Raw genomic sequence first — 18,037 nt, 5'->3', positions numbered from 1 at the left:
CTCGCACTGAAAAAGTGTCTCGTGAAGAACGAAACCATATGAGATCTTTTTAAAGCAAGCATCACTCACCGAGTCTTTTTCCAATCTCTTCTGTAGCCTTGTTTGCCACTGGACAGCTTGCATGACAATGGCTTCCCACCTCCTCTCAAGGTTTACGATTATCAACTGCATGGACTGGTGATCTGCATTTAGGTTGCAGGTCTCCTGGTCATCCAGGAGGTGCTGGCATAATCGCAGCACAGAGGCTACCCCACGACGTCTCTGTTTGATCTCACAGCATAGAGACTGCAGGACAGACAAACAACAGATGTCAGTGTGGAATACTTTGCAAATTGAAACATTAATTATTATCTGATATTAAATGGTGCCCAATCTCTGTCTTACAATAGTTTTTTCAGCTCTTCCATAAATTCCCATACTTAGTGTCAAAGCTTAGCGTTTTATTTTCAGATAAACACAGTCTTAATCTTAATAGCACAAAAGAGTAAAGCTACTTTCAGTCTTCTTCAAACAAATGCCATACATAGCTAACTGTCTCAATAATGTTGAAAGTTTTATGGTGTAGACTGGTTTATTCTTCCTTTTTTTTTCATTCAACTGGGATACATCTGAAATGAGTTATCCTGACAGTAATCAGCTTCAGAAATTCTTCAGGAAAAAATGGGGGGAAAAAATTGTAGTCATGCAATGAGAATATATATATTTTTAGAAAAAACAATAGAAATTATGGGTCATATGTACCCTGTCAGAGGAGAAACCTTAAGGAAAGAGAAAATTCAGTATAAAATTCTTTACAGATGTTTTTGGTTATCATGAAATATTTCCAGGGTAGTTCCATATTTAAGTAAATGTAGGAATACTGTGATAACTGTGGCCTTCTTAAAGATGAGTAATTCACTGCATTTATTTCATCATACCGATTCCAGTGCTACCAAGAATGCAGTCTGACGTGAACTGCACGATGGGAGGCAATCGCAAAGCCCTAATATTGCTGAATATTGATGGGAGCCAGGATATGTTGTTTCTACGCCAGAAACCCAAGTAACTGCACTGAGAATCTCATTGAACAGCAGTATAAATAATGCATCCTACATGCCAAAACTAAAGAGAGATCTACCACCCGGAAGCAGTTAATGGCATAGAGTGCTTTCAAGCGTGGTTTTATCCACAATCACACTCTACCGTCATTCAACATCAAATCAGGATTTTATTAACTCATAATGGGTTTTAATAATACCTATGAAGCTGGGGTACAGAAGGCACAAACACATCTGAGGATGACTGCTTCAGCCCAGCCTCTGAGACGCTGCACTTTTATGGCATTGCATGGTTCAAGTATTCAACTATTATCACAGGCCTGTGCTACTCCTGAATTTAACAGGACTGTGCTCCACACGTGGGAGCTTTCCAGATAATTTAAATTGTAACTTGCCAACATCTGTTTCCCTCTGTGGGATGCCACAGATGAAAGTGCATGACCCCATGAGAAAATCTGAACTATCATCTTTTTTGAAGACAGGGTATTTGCCTTTAAGCCTCCAGTTAATCATAACAAGCAAACAAAAAAGCCACCGCATCTCTCAAAGCTGTTCACAAGCGTTAACTGATAAAAAACCAGGACCTGCGCTCCTGAATTTTATTAGCAAAACAATAGCATTCTATAGAAAGTGAATTCAAGTTCCAGATTTTTGTATCACTTTTTCTTTTAAAATTGGAATTTATACTTAGAAATGTTGTACCTCAAATGAGTATTTTGCTGCAGGAAGTGTGTGCTTGATCAATAACACTAAGCTGAAAGTCTGAAGCAAAACATCGAAAAATATATATCTTTTCTTTGCCTACAGATAGTGTGCAAATGATTTTTTTTTTGTTCAAAGCCTTCAAGAGAAATGATGATTAAACCCACAAACATAGCTGAATTACTAATCTACTTTCACTGGCACAATTGGGCCGTTCTAACAGTTAACAGATTGCTTATTAATCAACAAGGGTAAACAAGACAATGCAATCTCATTTAAAGCAGAAGTTTTAATGCCTAAAAGTATTTGTGTTCAAAATGTTAATCCCGATAAGGCTTCATTAGAAGACGTCTTAAAATGATTAAGTACATTTCATTGTAAAGTACATTGAGTAGTATATCAGCAGGTGGACATTTCATACAGATGTTCCGCTTATTGATATAATGCATTCTATAGCTATTTAAATTACCCTAACTCTGTAATAGCTAGAATTCTATTACTTCTATAATGAGAGAACCCTGTACCTTTAATATTTCTGAATTTTAAATAAGGTGAATGACAAATTCCCAAACCACTATTTATGGCAAAATATGACCAGGAATTTTATTATTCAATTTATACCAGAGCTGCATTTTCACTTACATTTCCTGAACTTGCCCTTATTTATTTTCCTAGAGTTCATTACTAGTTTCCTACATAGTTCTTGATGTAACCACCACATCCGGCACATTTCCTTTCTGATGCTGTTCATTAGCCTAATGTCACATCAGAAAAAAACCAAACCAAACCAAACCAAAAAATCTACCTACAGTCTGGCTTCTCATTTTACATTGTGTAACAGCTAAGCAATTCAGTTTTCTGGAAGTGACGGTAAGTTATATACTGATGGCAGTCAAAATCTATGTATTAACTTCATGGAAGTCAATACAGCTCAGAATCTGGCCCCATAACATTAACTTACCTTGATCTATCCGATTATGTCATCCCCTATAAATATTGTTCATTTTTGATACAATACCATATAATATGATGAGGTAAAGAGTATTTCATTCATAAGCCATTATATGTGAGTTTAAGTGAGGCCTTTACATTGTGTTATCTGAAGGCAGAGCTACAACATCCAAGTCATTTCCAATTTACATCAATTTTACACCAGCATAATAACAGTAGCTTTACTGAAGCTATTTCTGATTTACATGGCTGTGACAGTACAATTAGGCCTATGGCACTTTTGTTTCAATTTTATTACATGATATTATGGTTAATATTAAACAGGAGAAGAATGAAGTGCTTGTATCTTACAGCGTGTTGAAAGAGTTGGCTATAGTAACAATACTTTAAAAGCCAGAGAACTTAATCATGTAAAGACATCTTTAAACCCTGTATAACAGCACTAGCAATAATGGATCTAAGCAGTATTAGGGTCTGGTATACAGTGTCCTAAAGGGAGACAATAATTGCCCATATCCTGTGACATGACATCTCACAGTGTTGTACACCCATCCAAATTCCGCTACTGTTAAAATGGCATAAAAACCTGCCAATATGGCAATTGTACACACCAAGTATGCTTCCAGGACCGTGGTTACTTTAATTACTTGCAAGGTACATTCTACATTGTGAATTAACAGCTATAATTCATGACTAATTAAAAAAAAAGGGAAAAAGATTATTAGTATCTCTACTGAGGCTTGGGTCTGATGGTCTACAGCTGCTACAATAAGCTACTGGGTACCTGATGGTTCAGAAAATTAGGAAATGATCTAACAGGAGACTGAGGAGGATCACTTAGGCTCCTGTGTGTGCAGAAGATTTGCTGAAGTATAGATTAAGAGATCAGACACTTTCGATTGTGGCTCCTCACACTATCATGTGTCCGTTGAGCTGTGATAACTGTAAATACAATCCATACCTTTGCAAATGGGGGAGAAACACATTCACTTATATCATTTGCAGCGAGACTTAAATTAATGCATTTGACTTTCTTGCTGCAGGCTAAGAGCATACACAGTAACTGCAGCTGCCGTGTACGAACTTGACTTTGTGCCTGAGTCCTTTGCTTCACAACAGATACTATGATAACATTGAGGTGTTATTCATTATAATGTTGTTACAAGTCATATTTTCCCATACTGAGGATTCCTGTCTGTGCTGTTAGAATCTTGGAAGATTTTTCTTCCCTCTGCCTACTCCTATTTTCAGTGCTTTGAAGTTATCACCCGCATAGCTAAAAAGGGCTAGCTGAAACTACTTTCACAGCTTGTTAATACCATGCCTTAAATCATCTGGAAAAGCTCCTGCTGAGTCAAATGACATCAAACACTCTTTCCAAGCCATGGGCTAATGGCACTATCTATGGGGATGGAAGTAGCCATGATCTGAACAGAAGGTGCTCTGCATAGCTGTGTGACTCCTAAGCGAATGGCACATGACCAGAAACACGTGCGCAGCTTTAGGCAGCGCCAGAGAGCGTGGGAGGCATAGAAAGGTGGGAAGTTGAGCAATACTAGAGTCTCAAGCCTCGGTCCCCCTTCATCCCTCAGCCTTCCTGCAGGGGATGAATGCCTGAGCTGTGCTGCGCTGCCTGTTCTGCACGACTGACGGACATGGACGGGAAGTAGGCTTTCTCACACAACATGGTAGATGAGGTGGCCACTGAAGCACTGCTACATCAAAGCTCTTGAGCAGGTGTTTAGTATTGATCATTTAAAAGTACTAAGGTTCTCAGTGAATTCTGGGGGACTGGTTGTGCTTAAAAATAGTTTAAAAGTCAGTTTAAGATTAGTTTAGCTCACTTAAATCCACATAATCCACATATATTTGAGGTGATCTGAAGTTCTTTCAACCATTTCCATCTTTCTTGCTTTCACTCTGCAATTAGGAATAACAATGGTCCATGTCAGAGGTGCCCAGAGCTTTGAAAATAGTTGGAAGATGACAGATAGTAACAGATGGATTTTCTTTGTGCTTTCAGGTTCAGAAGAAATGCCAAGGTATGCTGAGACAAATGTTATTTCTAGGCTTATGTAGCGTTTCCACGTATGAGCAATGCTGGGTGTTTTTAGGAAAACGAAAGAAGCTTGACTGCAGATAAATCTGGAACGCCCAGATCCAAGAGGAAGTTTCTGTCTAACTGTGGTCTGCTAAAGGCTTACCCTTTCTCCTTGTTACAGGATGTGGGTATGTGAGGGAGGGAACGGTGCCCTTCCTATTGCATCAGTTGTTGCCTGATGGAAGACGAAACGAAGACGAAACTGTTGTTATTTTGTACAACAGCCATATGCAGAAATTAAGGCAAAAATCTGAGAATGGAAGCTACCCTTCTGACTACAACAATCAAACTGCAACTCTTAAAAAAATGTAATTTGCCTTTTTACATCTGATTTTTGGCTTGTGCACCACTTCAGTTTTCAAATGTGCTAATGTAAAACTTTAAGAATCACAGCTAACATCACTAATACACCAATAGAGGGAAAACAGGAAATAATATGCTTGCAATTGCTGGATAAAATTTAGTTTTCAGTGTTTTCTGTGAAATGGCCATGCCAGTTGGAACTTCTCTTGTCTGGGGTGATGTATCCCTGTATTTCCATCTTTACAAGACACATGATGAAAATAAGAATTTCTGTTATTGAATGAAAGAGAAACCAAATCATTCCTCAAAAAAAAAAAAAAAAGTAATTCCTCAAAATAAAAAAGCTAAATGACAAAGATAGGAAATGAATGATGACTTGTCATCTTTTAGAAAAATACTGCCAAACCTGTCTGCTTTTGCTGATTTCAAGGTTAAAGGAAAATGTCACCTAATATGGGAACTCTACTCAGTTGCATACTGTGGGACTTAATCTATACTGAAGCTAAATATTCTATAAGTATGCAGTGAAGTGCAAAAAACAGCAATTGAAAAATGACATGATTAAATGGCACAACATGCAATCATTTGCTCTCAATTATATCAATGTATCTTCTTCATTTCAAGGAGTCAGGCAGAAATATTGTTTTTTAAATGCCTCTATTAAATTGGGCACCAATAATAAAATAGATGAGAGTCCTAATAAGCTCATTTACGTAACATACATCACACACCACAAAACTATTCTCTCCAAACGGGTTTGTTCATAGATTTGTCTCCTGGTTGTCACCAGTCTTGGCTATATTAAAAGATTTTAAAGGCACAAGGCTTGCAGACCATTCAGTGGAAAACCTTTGTACTTAACCCTTGAGAGATCTTTAATGCTAATTATGGAAAAAGTATTGATATAATATCTTTGCTGTCACATTTTATTACGATGACGGTCACAACAGAATCTGGGACTGACATTTTAGAAATATCATCTAATTGCAAGTCAGAAATACAGAATGACAGTTTAAAGTAGACTATGACTTCTTCCAAAACAGTGAACTGGTTCTCTCTATTTAAAAGCCTTACTTTTAATAACATTACAACCACTAAATTGCTACGCTGATCATATCTCTCGGTATCTCACTGCTTAGCAAAGTGTTACGATATCTCTCTTACAAGTCTGAGCACAGTTCACTATATTCCTTTTGAACTGTGTCTGTTTCTATATGTATTAAAACTGGCAATGAACTAATAGGAAAAAATACTTCATTTTTGCACTGGCTTCAAGAATTGACATAGGACCTTGTGTTCCACATGTAATCAAGTGCTTAACAGAGTTAGGTTAAATATTCATTCATTCATTTCACTAGCATTAAAAAAATACATGGGACTTTGTGTTTATTTGCAATCAATAATGCAAATAAATTTGTTAATTAGGTAAATATATTTATTTTAAATAAAATATTTATTTTAAATAGCATTCTAAAAGTACCCATGTTCTTTCCCATTTTTTTCCAGAAGTACAATATATGCATTAAAAACAGTAACAATCCAGAACAGATGCTTCTGGGCTCATTCCATAAGAGCTGCTATTATATCTGTACGACATTCTTTAATTTCTTTGTTCTATTCCTTATACTCGTTTAAGTACTGCAAAATATTTGTTTGTAAGCATATAGTTCAATGGTCTGATATTTAGCTCATATTCCCACGCAACTAGTAATATGTAATACACTTCTCTTCATAAATTAAAAAAACTATTAAAATTCCAGACATATAAAACAATATGAAGATTAAGTTACTATAAAAGAAACTATAATAGCTTACAGATTGCTTGTATCATTACTAAAGCGCTGGTATCTATTACAGTGTCTCCCTGGAATAAAGAATGCACTTTTGGCAATAATCTGTTAAAAAAGTGCCCATTATTGTTAAGATGCTCCCATCTTAGCGCTAAACTAGTGTGCAATTACAGGAAGGTAACTTTTAAAAATAAAAGAAAACTAGTGTCGGATTTAAATGCATCTTCCCTACTGAAATACAACGTAGATTTTCAAGTCTTATTTTTCTTGTGTATCATACAGGGGATTAATTAGATTCATTTTCACACTGAAATATTTTAGAGCTATTTACTACACACTGCAAAGTTGGGGTTAAGTTGGTTCCAGGGGATAAGCCAAGTCATTGAGACAGAGGAGCCAGACGTGATGGCAGGAAGATCCATTTTTCTAGTCTGGCACTGTTTGTGTTTATAAATGCCTTCGGTTCGTGCCCTCTTCTCATTCAAATTGAGAAGTTCCCTTTCCAGAGAAACAGATCCAACAGAGAAATAGTGAAAGAAGTGGCACAATTTGCTAGGGTTTCTTTTTTTGCCCCCAGAAAATGCTAAAATAAGAGTAGGGAAAGCATCAGACAGGATAAATATCAGTGCTGCACTTTGCTTTTGTAATGAATCCTGAACCACACTACCCAAAAATTCATTTGCCTGTAGCGGACATCGCAAACTTGAATTTTTTGCTAGATCACCACACTGGGCAGAGTTTCCAATGAATGTGTGTGGAAATTCAAGAGATTAAATGACTTACGGTAGAGGTGGAAACTTTAAAAAATCTAGTAAGGCATAAATTAGGCTCAACTTTACTTCCAGTTGTTGGAATTCACTTAGAATTACAGCTTAAAAGAAATCAAGATGTTTCTCAGCATACATCACTCATTAGGTGCCAAGAAACCCCCTCCAATTGCCTAAAAATTCTTAGGTATCAGAATTTCAGCCATCTTTAATGAACAGTTAAAACTGTTAAAACTTTGTATCTTGCCTCAGAACTATGTGAGAGGATTTAAAAGAAAAACTTCCTTGCACAGATGTACATCAATACCTGTAACCCTCAGGCTGAGGTTCAGATGTTAATAATATTGTACTTACTCCCTTTCTTAATCTAGTTCCCCCACAGATGGTAGACATGCATTTTTGCTGTCCCTGTGCAATGGGCCTGGTATATTCTGAAATGTAGTGAGAGTTTACCCTGTTCCGAATTACAGGAAAAAACATCCTGCAGTGCATTGGTATTACCTTTTTATGGGAAAGCAGCAAACATAAAATAAATTAGACTAATCTTTTGGAGTCTTCAGGACAGGCAGGGTGATAGGAAAGGGAAAATAAACACATCTAATGAGTAAGGAAAAAGAGATTTCCTTTGGCTTTTTTCTTGTGTCAGTGAAGCAAATTTAGCCTGGATTCAAAAACATACAGCTTGAGCTGCTCCAGGGTAAACAGAGGAAAATATATTATGGTGCTTTCATGTGTATCTGTATACGCACAAGGACAACAAGCGGGCTTTTCTAGAAATGGTGTTCCTCATCTTGTTTCAAAAAAGCAACGCATCCTCAGAATGGATATATCATTAAAGCATAAAAACATAATTTTCACTCTTTTGCCATATCTTAATCATAAATACACACAGAGACACACATTTTTTTGTTTCAGCTCCAGACAAAACTAAGTCCCCAACAAAAGAAGTTACTTGCAGCAGAATCAACCAGAGCCAGGCAGCACTGCGATGAGGTAAGTTCACTCAGATCTCATAGCCGACCTCAGTATCTTACTTGCATAATAAGTTTTAGGCAAGTGTTGGCATAAATATGTTAAATTTTAAATTAACATTAACTTGCCTTTTCTACAAGTTAGGCAGACATGACTTTGACATGCACAGTTTAGCCCCAGGGCTAGGAGAAGGCTAGAATTAGAGGTGAGGACAAAAGCAGGTGATGTGGTCAAGATGAATTGTGAACGGCAGTCAAAATCTAAGGGTCGTCAAAAGCCAAAGGTGACTGTTTGTGTATGACGGTCTTAGAGGCTCAGCGTTACTCCTATTATTGCACCGTCAACTGCCATTCCTCCATTGCCTGGACCACAGGACTGGGGTAAGAAGACTAGATAGGATGAAAGCAAAGTTGGCATGAAACAGGCTTTCTTCCCTTCACTAAAGCTTAGACTAGAGAACATAATGAGGTTCCTCTTATGGTGCCCAAAACATGAAAATAAGCGTCACTGTGATAAAGGGAAAGGTGGTGCACGACAAATGTCGTTGCATGACCAGGCATTGCCAAAATGCACAGATAATCCATCAGATTAGAGGCCAGGCCTTCAGCTTTATTCTGAGATGAGGAAATGCAGCGCTTGCCTAACAGACCAGTAAGGGAATCATCCTGCAAAGGACAGGAATCCACATACTTTTTTTTTTTTTTTTTTTTTTTACCCATTGACTTTATGCAGCAAGCATAATTTATGCCACTCTGCTGTCTCTAGTAAGACGTTGCCAGTCTGCAAATCCCATTCCTGACTGACATCTCATACCTGTGATACATAATATACCTGATAAGGATTGCAATAACACTTCAGAATGTATACTGAAGGCCTGTTCTTTTTACACTCATATTCTTACTCATACTAAATTACACTTCACCCTGCAAATAATTCTACTAAAATCAATGGGTTTCCTGGCAGTATGAAATTATTTTTAGTGTGAGTAAAGGTACTAATACAGTCTATAACACTATTCCCTATTGGGACTATGATCTATTAACTTACATGCAAAGATGAAACTTGGGAAACTTGTCCAGTACTGAAACCAAAATTAGGCAACGGTCTACTAGGTCAATGATCCACCAATTAAAGAAAAACCTCGTTAGTAGGATTTAATGGCTCCAGAGAACACTATTCAATCAATAATCCACTAATATCAGAGAGATTTGCACCTGAAAATGCAATGCTATGGCTCCAAAGGGGCAGTTATAGACAATCAAATAAATCGTGTAATCACATGCAGTAGTACAAAGTGGACCTTAATGGAGACAGTACAGTGAATTTTTGTTAACTCTCTTATATTTCCAGTCCACACTGTACTTGTTTTTCTATGCGTTATCTCTAACAAAGGAAATAAAGCCTAGAGGCCAACCAAAGTACCAGCCCTCGCTGTAAACTAGTGCAGGTCAATCTTGTCTTATTTTTAGGGTCAATATTTATTTCTCTTTTTCTTTCGTCATCTTTTGCTTTCTTCTCCTTTTTACTTTTCCAGGTTGATAGTAACAGAGGAGAAAGATTCTGGTTTTGTAGTAAATAAATCTTCAAGACAACAGTAGGACAATAAGCAGTCACATTTTCAAGTAGTCATTTGGGTGGGTCAAAAGCAGAAAATCAATTATATCTTCAATGATAATGACAATAATAAGTGATGGAATTGAGAATGTTCTCTCAAAAGAAGTCAAGTCAGCTATTTTCACTTCTACACATCTGACTCTTCAAGAGGCCATGACTGAGAGGGGAAATATAGCCCAAAGTCCGCAGATGTCATTGATGCAAAAGGTTTGGGAAAGGAACTGTAAGCCATTTGTCGCTATGAAATTGCAAGTTTTACTTTGTAATGACCAGTTTTGGACAGTTTTCACTGTAAGACAGAGTGTCTTCTGTTCTAGTCAGCTTGAGTCAGACCTCAAGTCTTACAAGCCTACTCATGACATGGGAATTAAATGCAGACCATCCCAGTACAGTAAGAAAGACAGGGACAAGAGCCCCATTGCTTCCTTCTCACCAGTTCCAGTTAACAGGGTGACACTGGTTCAAACAAGCACACTATTGCACATTCAGGAGGGCTGAGAGAGAAATTCGGGCTCAACTTTTCTGGAAAAGAAATAAGCCTGTAGTTAGTGTGGGAGAACCTCACAGCTATTAGCAGTAAATCTTTCTTAGCTGGGATCGCAGTTGTCGCAACATCTTCAAGCCCCTCAAGTCTTAAAGACATTTCTGATGGATTCCTTGAGTAGGATTCATCTGAGCTAATGGGGAACTTGATGCCTGAGCTAGTCATTTAGAAGTAGATATTCTGAGGTACAGTATATCTTCTCCGTAGCCAGATGCCTAAAACAGAACAGATTAATTACATCCCCAAAGTGCTTCCCACCTGCCCCCCGCAATTACTATAAAAGAAGCTCAAAGATCTCTGCACTGAAGGTATGTAAAGCTAGCCAGTTTTAACATAACTCTACCATATGGCTATGCTGTCTGCATGGTAATCATCTTGGTATACCAGACATAAGGGGACAGTACAAAAAACAGACCTAGGAGGAAGCAAAATATGAATTAGTAGCCTGAAAATTGCCACTAGGCTATTTTCTCCTCCACCAAAGGATTCAATGTACTGCTGTATCTGAGCTCCGCTGAACTCAGGGTTCTTCTTGTTACTACAGTAACCTCTATCCCACACCCCGATCTCAATTCAGAAGCCCATTGCCACTGTTGAAGTAGAACTGCATGTAGATACTTCATGACAGCTCTGTGGAACCCTGCAGCATGTCAGATCTAACCATCCCTGGTGGCTAGATCTTCTGTGTCCCTTTCTTTCCCCCAGCAAAGGGAGCACTTGTGGGGCAAAATGATTTTAGACAATTAGATGGTGTTTATGATTAATTTTGAGATTTTGATTAATTAAAAACTAAGTAACAATGTAAAAAACCTGAGAGAATTCACAGTTTAAGCTTCACAATCTAAATGGGATGATGGAATGAAAGCTGCTATCTCAGATGGGATATTTAGTCCTAAATGGGAACTGTAAATTATATGGGTATTGCTTTAAACGGGGAGAGCTTATTGAAACACAAACTGAACTTTCTTTCATTAAGTAATAAGAAAATTAAATCAAAATTTGAGATACATTTGAGTATATTAAGTATTGAGTACCATGTGTGTGTGTACATATATATATATAGTACTGAGCATTGATATTTGAATATATTAAAATCAAATTAGATCTATAAAACCACGTATTGTATTAGGGCCTAAATACCACATTTTTGGCAAAAAATATGTAGAGCTGCTTTACTATAAAGAAGTGGCTTCTCATTTAAGTGGTCTACAGAAGTGCTGCTTTGGGATGGTGGGTCATGTAAATTCAGTCTGAGTTTGCTTCAAACCATTGTAAGTGGCATCAGGCTACATTTGACTTTGGAATCCTACCTGTTTTTCATATGACTTAATACTGCATGCCTTCCTGTTTGTTAAAATTTAATCCATACAAAATTTGGGTAAACATTTCTTCATCTGTGACAAGATTTAGGGCTCTGAAGTCACACTCTTTTTGAGATATTTAATAAAATTATTACAACTTTTTTTTTAATCATCTTAGAGGTATAAAAATTAAATCCTCCTTGACTTCTTTTGGACTTTTTATTGGAAACGGTTTTGCATACTTTTGTTACATGCACATTGAATTTCTGTAATTCTTTGATTGCAGCTCTGCCAGGAACATCATTCCAAAAATTGTAAAGTATCCAAAATGCAGTAGCAAAAGTGATTCCTGGCACCTGTAGTAACAGCCAGCACTTTTCTCCAATCTCTGAGTCTCCAAACCTTTACTCAGAATTAATACTTTTCTTTGATTTCAGCTTGTCCATAATCTTATATGCTCCCAAACTCACTTGTGTTTTAGTTGATAGAATTATGTCTAATTGAATTGCTTGTAAGATGTGCAGTGCTGACTCTTATGCAAACTTTTCAGTTAAATATAAAGTATCATAAGAAATACTGATTAACTGATTGATTGTTAATTACCAATGCAACCTATATTGTTTAATCAGAAAGTTCAGTTGCTTCAGGCATTGGAGAAATAAGAGATGGTGCTGAGAAATACTTTTTTTTTTTTTTAAATGAAATTGTATCATCTGGTATGCTAAGTCACAAATTTAGTGGAAGATGAAAACCTACACTTCTGAGTGAGTCTAGTCATTAGAAATAGTTACAAGCATCAGATAATTTACACTGTTTACAAGGCAAACAGAAATGGCTACAAATACTACTAGCTATGGAATTCAATAGACCATTGACTTTTAGAAATACTAAATGAGAAAACATTTCCAACATTTTTTTGTTACGAATAGGCAGTCTGATTTCTTTCTTTTCAATGAATACATTGACTAAAGTCAATGAGAACCACAAGCTTTCAGTACTGCTGAAAATCAGACTTCTCTTCTTTTAAGGCTCAAATACAGATTTAGGAGACAGGCATGACAATATATATAGCATGTTGCTTATTGCTTCAAATATAACCAGATCAGAAAACTACATGAAATGAAACACTATTGTTGCCAAAGAACACCATTTAGCAGAAAACCTCTGCTAAAATCTTGTTCTGAACAGGAAAATCCTGTTTCCCCTGGAAGGAGAACAGGCTCCTTTATAAATCTTGCTACCAAAAGCAATAGAAGCTTTCCCAGTTCTACGTGATTGAGAAGGGATTTGGAGATGGACAGATACTCGCAAGTCTAGGCTTGTTCTTGAGTAGCCGATCTGTGAGCCAAAGCCATAACAACTACCTTTCTGATGCTGATGGGTCATTTCTCTATATTGAATGCTTAAAGTTGTAAGTTTTATTGCAAGTGACAGAAATATATGAATAATCATTTAGGCTCCCTTGCTGTCTTCTGGAGGGCATTTTGCAGAGAAAACATCATGCTTTTTGAAGTCCCAGACATATAAAAGCAAATGTGGCAGAACACTTCTACTTACAAGCCAACAAGCAAAAAAATTCTTGGCTAGACCTTACTCAAATGAAATTTACTAAAACTTTCATGAAAGAATGTGAATTCTTTTTATTATTGCTCCTCATTCTTTCCTGCTCCAAATCTCTCCTGACCCACAAAATTGCCATACATCATTAGGTTAGGAAATCAGTTGTGCCGATTATTAGTCTCATGACATTAGGTCCTTCAGCTGCTAGAATTATGTGTTTACCTGAGAATCTTGTATTTTATTTAAAAAGTATGTTTCTGGTTCTGGTCCTCATTGTTTCAGTGAAAAGCTAGAAAACATGAACTCAAGGGACTCAAAACGCAGAACAGAAATAAAAAGGATGAATAAATAAAATAAATGTATACATAGTTATGAAGATCTCACGAATTTTAAGTCAACCTCTTGATTTTCTTAGTCAAGACTCATGGGTTTTTCATGTTGCAACAGAAGAAAACAAGCCAGGAGTAAGAAACCCACGCTTCCCCCTGTACAGCTGGGCAACTTGCGTTCGCTCTTCCCACCTTCTCGACAGGAGCCCGGGTTAGGCTACGCTTGGAAGCTCACTTAATGCTGCTGTGGAATGGCCAGCAAGTGTCACTATAGACTGAAGCAAAGTTTGTGCCTCTCCTTCGCAACTAAATATGAAAAGGTTTGAGGCAGCCAGGAGCACTGAAAGCTGGTGGAATGAGTGACAAAATGGCTCTGCAGAACAGCCTCACATCGTATTGTACAGAGATCCCTGGGCTGACCAAAGCATACCACAGTTTCCACAAAACCAGTATAAATACAGAACCTTACATAAGCCGAGTAATGACCTTAACTAATAATATTCTAGCAACTCTAATAGCTAAATATGCTAATAATAATGGAAAAAAATCAGCCAAACATATTCAGCAGGATTTGAACTTTGAATATAAACAAGAAACAGTGGTAAACGCAAGGAAGTAGTCTCTTTTCATCACATATGAGAATGGAAGAGGGAAGGAAGGAGGGAAGGAGGGAGGGAGGGAGGGAGGGAGGGAGGGAGGGAGGGAGGGAGGAAGGAAGGAAGGAAGGAAGGAAGGAAGGAAGGAAGGAAGGAAGGAAGGAAGGGACTGCCTTGTGGTTAGTGCCAAAGATTAGTGTCACCATAGCTGGGTTCTACCCTAACGCAGCCATTGACTTTCTGTGAAAACGTGGAAAATTCACTTAATCTCTGCATTTTATTTCCCTCATTTCTAAAAAGGGGATAATAATACCAACCTTAAAGGTTTAGCGGGGCTTAGTTCATTAACGTTTGTACAGCTCCTTGAATGGACAGTACTATAGAAATGCTAAGTATAATTAGTGTACAGCAATATCCCAAAAGTAATGCAGTAGTATGTTCTTTAATAAAAAGAAAATTCAAATTAATATGGCATGATTTTTAATAAAAGAAGTTAAAATTATTTCCTACTAGTGAATTTGACAACCCCTCCTCCCACCACATTGTTCTCATCTTGGGTTCCAACTGCATGTGGACTATATATTAAATTCATCCTCCATTGCAAAATGAAAGGAAAGCACCTAAAAAATGAAATAACTGTTTTTCCTAAGGCATAAGTGTAATTTAAAACGTAACATTATGGAATGAAAATCAACAGCATTGTTGAGTTTATTTTATTAAAAATGTTTCTCTGTGTACAGTGGCTATGTGTGTAATCGGGATGGTGCAGCACAATAAATTTCCATTAAGAAACAATGATTCACTTACCACAGTGAAAGCAGTAATAAGGTTAAACTCTTAAGTTAAGTGGAAAGTAAGTCAAACTAAACCCCAGCAGGTTTCCTACTAGTGGCATAGCTAATGTTTTTGAAAATGTTCTAAATGTTCTTTCTCAAATATATGTATTATACATTGCAGTATTGTTAATTATATCCATTTTCTCTTTTATACACTTCCCCAGGAGATCAGTGAAGAATGGAAAACTTAACTTATAGTGGATTTCAGATTTAATGACACAAAGATGGTTTAATATATATGACAAAGTGATGTGCTCTCACCATATTTGATAGGTAATTATTTTTATACTCTAATGGCTACCATTTTGAAAATAATTAATGTATTATTTATGTAATTAATAGATCATCAACTGAGTAATGAAATACTCTGGTTACATCATGGTGGGTGGTACTATCCTGTTTAACATCTCTAGAGCTCTTGGCACGACATCATGTCATATATGTATTAAAAGATTTCATTTGAGAGATTTATGCCAATTCCAAATAGGTAAGTAACATTGCTATGGTATTTCTGTTCATATATATATGTCTTAGCCATATATAGAAAAATGTATATTTAAAAACAATTTTGTCTGAAATTAGATTTTTAAATCCATAGTTATGCACTTAAACAAATGCCATAATTTTCCACAGAAATAAAAAGCATCCAGCATTTCCTATGGAAAACATGGAACTATTGCTGTGAAGTTCTGCAGGTCTATCAACAGTCCTTCATAATCACTAGCTTTGAAGTTGACCAATAGAACAAACAGAATCAGCATGACTTTTTTCCCCATTAGCAGAAGACCACAAATCATTAAAAAAAATAAAATATAGATGTCATAAGAAAACTTAAAATTGCATTCAAATGGACAGTCTCAGGAACCTGAAAAAATCCCTACCAGCTTTATCTACATTGACACAACCTTCTCACTAATCGTCATGATTGGAAAAGGAAGAGTTAAGGAATGACTAATTGGGAAGACTGCTTCATTTTTCTGCTGTTGTTTTCTTGAACGCTTGTATAAGAATGATGCTTAGAAGTGTTTGCAACATGCCCTTTCAGGTAGGTATTTAATAAATTGTCCATCACCTTAAGAGTACTGTTGCCCTAGACACCCTGATGTACTAGTGGAAGAGAAAAACCTATTTACCTTTAAAGCTCAACAATTACTCGTGATTCCTCTCTTATTCTTTGGTCAAAGATCACTTGCAGAGTAAAGTGACCTGTAATGATGACTCAGGTGAGGGTTTATTTAGAAGTGATAGCTATGAACAGAAGAAAATCGCATGGTTCTACCAGGTTGGTTTGCCAACTTAATAGCGCTCTTTCCTAAACAGCCCCACTACTTTTGGGGAATGGAACAAAACACACAACCTCCATTAAGTCATTTGCAAAGCTGAATGCTGGCCTTCAGTTGAAGGAGCTTATCCATCTGAATATAGCGTTGTGACTACAACTCTTTTCCCTCCTTTGCATAAATCTTCAGTCTTAGGCTTAAGATGTGGCCTAGATTAATGCAAATCTCATAGTGTATATGTCTTTTTCCACATATCTATCTACCACAAACTTGAAAGCTTTCTCATGTATGCTAAATTTATATCTCTGTAAATGTAACTTCAAATAGGCTATTCTTGACTCATATGTGCAGAGAAACAGGCTATTAAACTGATGGTCACACAACACGGTAATTAATTTAACTGTTGTAGGGAGTGAAATTCAGAGTGAAGCTTTTTGTGGCAAAACTCAGCTTTATAGTGAAGTAGAATGAAAGAATACTATTGCTTTTCCGATTGCAGTGTGATTAGCCCTCTAAAGCTCTCTTTTGCAAAAAGTCTAAGGAATAAATATTATTGGAAAGATTCAATAAAATCAACATGAATGAATACACAGTACATAAATGAAGGTGAAAATATGAATATATGATTACATATGTACATGCATTGCATTATCTTATGTATAAGATAAATATTTTATCCTACCATAAAGAGGAGTCTCTATGAAAACTATGATTGTTTTTTTATTACCTTAAAATATTGCAGTTGTTTCTCAGCATTCATTGTTCCTTCATTTTCTTGTCTCAGACAGGAATTGAAGATGAAAAGCTCTGTATCTCTCAGCCACCCTTTCAGCTCTTTGATCCTGACCTCCAGCTGCCTTACCAGGCTGCCGCTTTCAGGCGAGAGCAGGTCACGTGGACCTAACCCACTGTGCCCTACCATTGTGTCTTGGATCTTCTCTCCTAGGGTTTTCTAATGCATCGGATAAAGAAAACATAGATTAGTCTTATGTACCAAAATATATACAGGTTAATGTGCAACAAGAAGCATCTGTTAGATGACTAGAGATGTGGAGTTTTTAATAATTACTACTAATATCAATCAATTTCATTCTTTGTTTCCTTGTTTCAATCAATTTCATTTTTTGTATCCTTGTTTCTCACTTATGCTGCTCTCTCTGGGTCACTGACTTTGCTGGAAGCATGATAAATCAATGTTTATTAAGAGCAACTACGGACAGAGGAGACAAAATGGTACATAACTTTTTCAGGTAGTTACTCTACAGAATTTGTCCGTGGCTTTAGATGCTTATGACCATGAGAGTTACTGGTTTCTAGGCAGCAACGGAGAAGACGACAAGCACTGAGTTCGCTA

The 18,037-nt window shown here is 36.8% G+C and overlaps 1 protein-coding gene across 4 annotated transcripts in view; it reads right to left on the bottom strand.

Annotated features, from left to right (window-relative positions):
* The window catches only part of AKAP6 (A-kinase anchoring protein 6), a 291,212-nt gene that overhangs the window by 30,849 nt on the left and 242,326 nt on the right, over positions 1 to 18,037 (bottom strand). For all 4 annotated transcript variants that reach the window (XM_054828350.1, XM_054828353.1, XM_054828351.1 and 1 more), the window contains exons 11-12: positions 17,411 to 17,635; positions 70 to 285 (exon numbers count right to left, since the gene is read on the bottom strand). In XM_054828350.1, coding sequence (XP_054684325.1) covers positions 70 to 285; positions 17,411 to 17,635 — 441 coding nt within the window. The remainder of the gene's footprint in view (positions 1 to 69; positions 286 to 17,410; positions 17,636 to 18,037) is intronic.

Source organism: Grus americana, chromosome 5 (assembly GCF_028858705.1).
Source record: "Grus americana isolate bGruAme1 chromosome 5, bGruAme1.mat, whole genome shotgun sequence".
NCBI lineage: Eukaryota > Metazoa > Chordata > Aves > Gruiformes > Gruidae > Grus > Grus americana.
The sequence above is the reverse complement of the archived record's forward strand: the minus strand, read 5'-3'. Positions and strand labels throughout refer to the sequence as shown.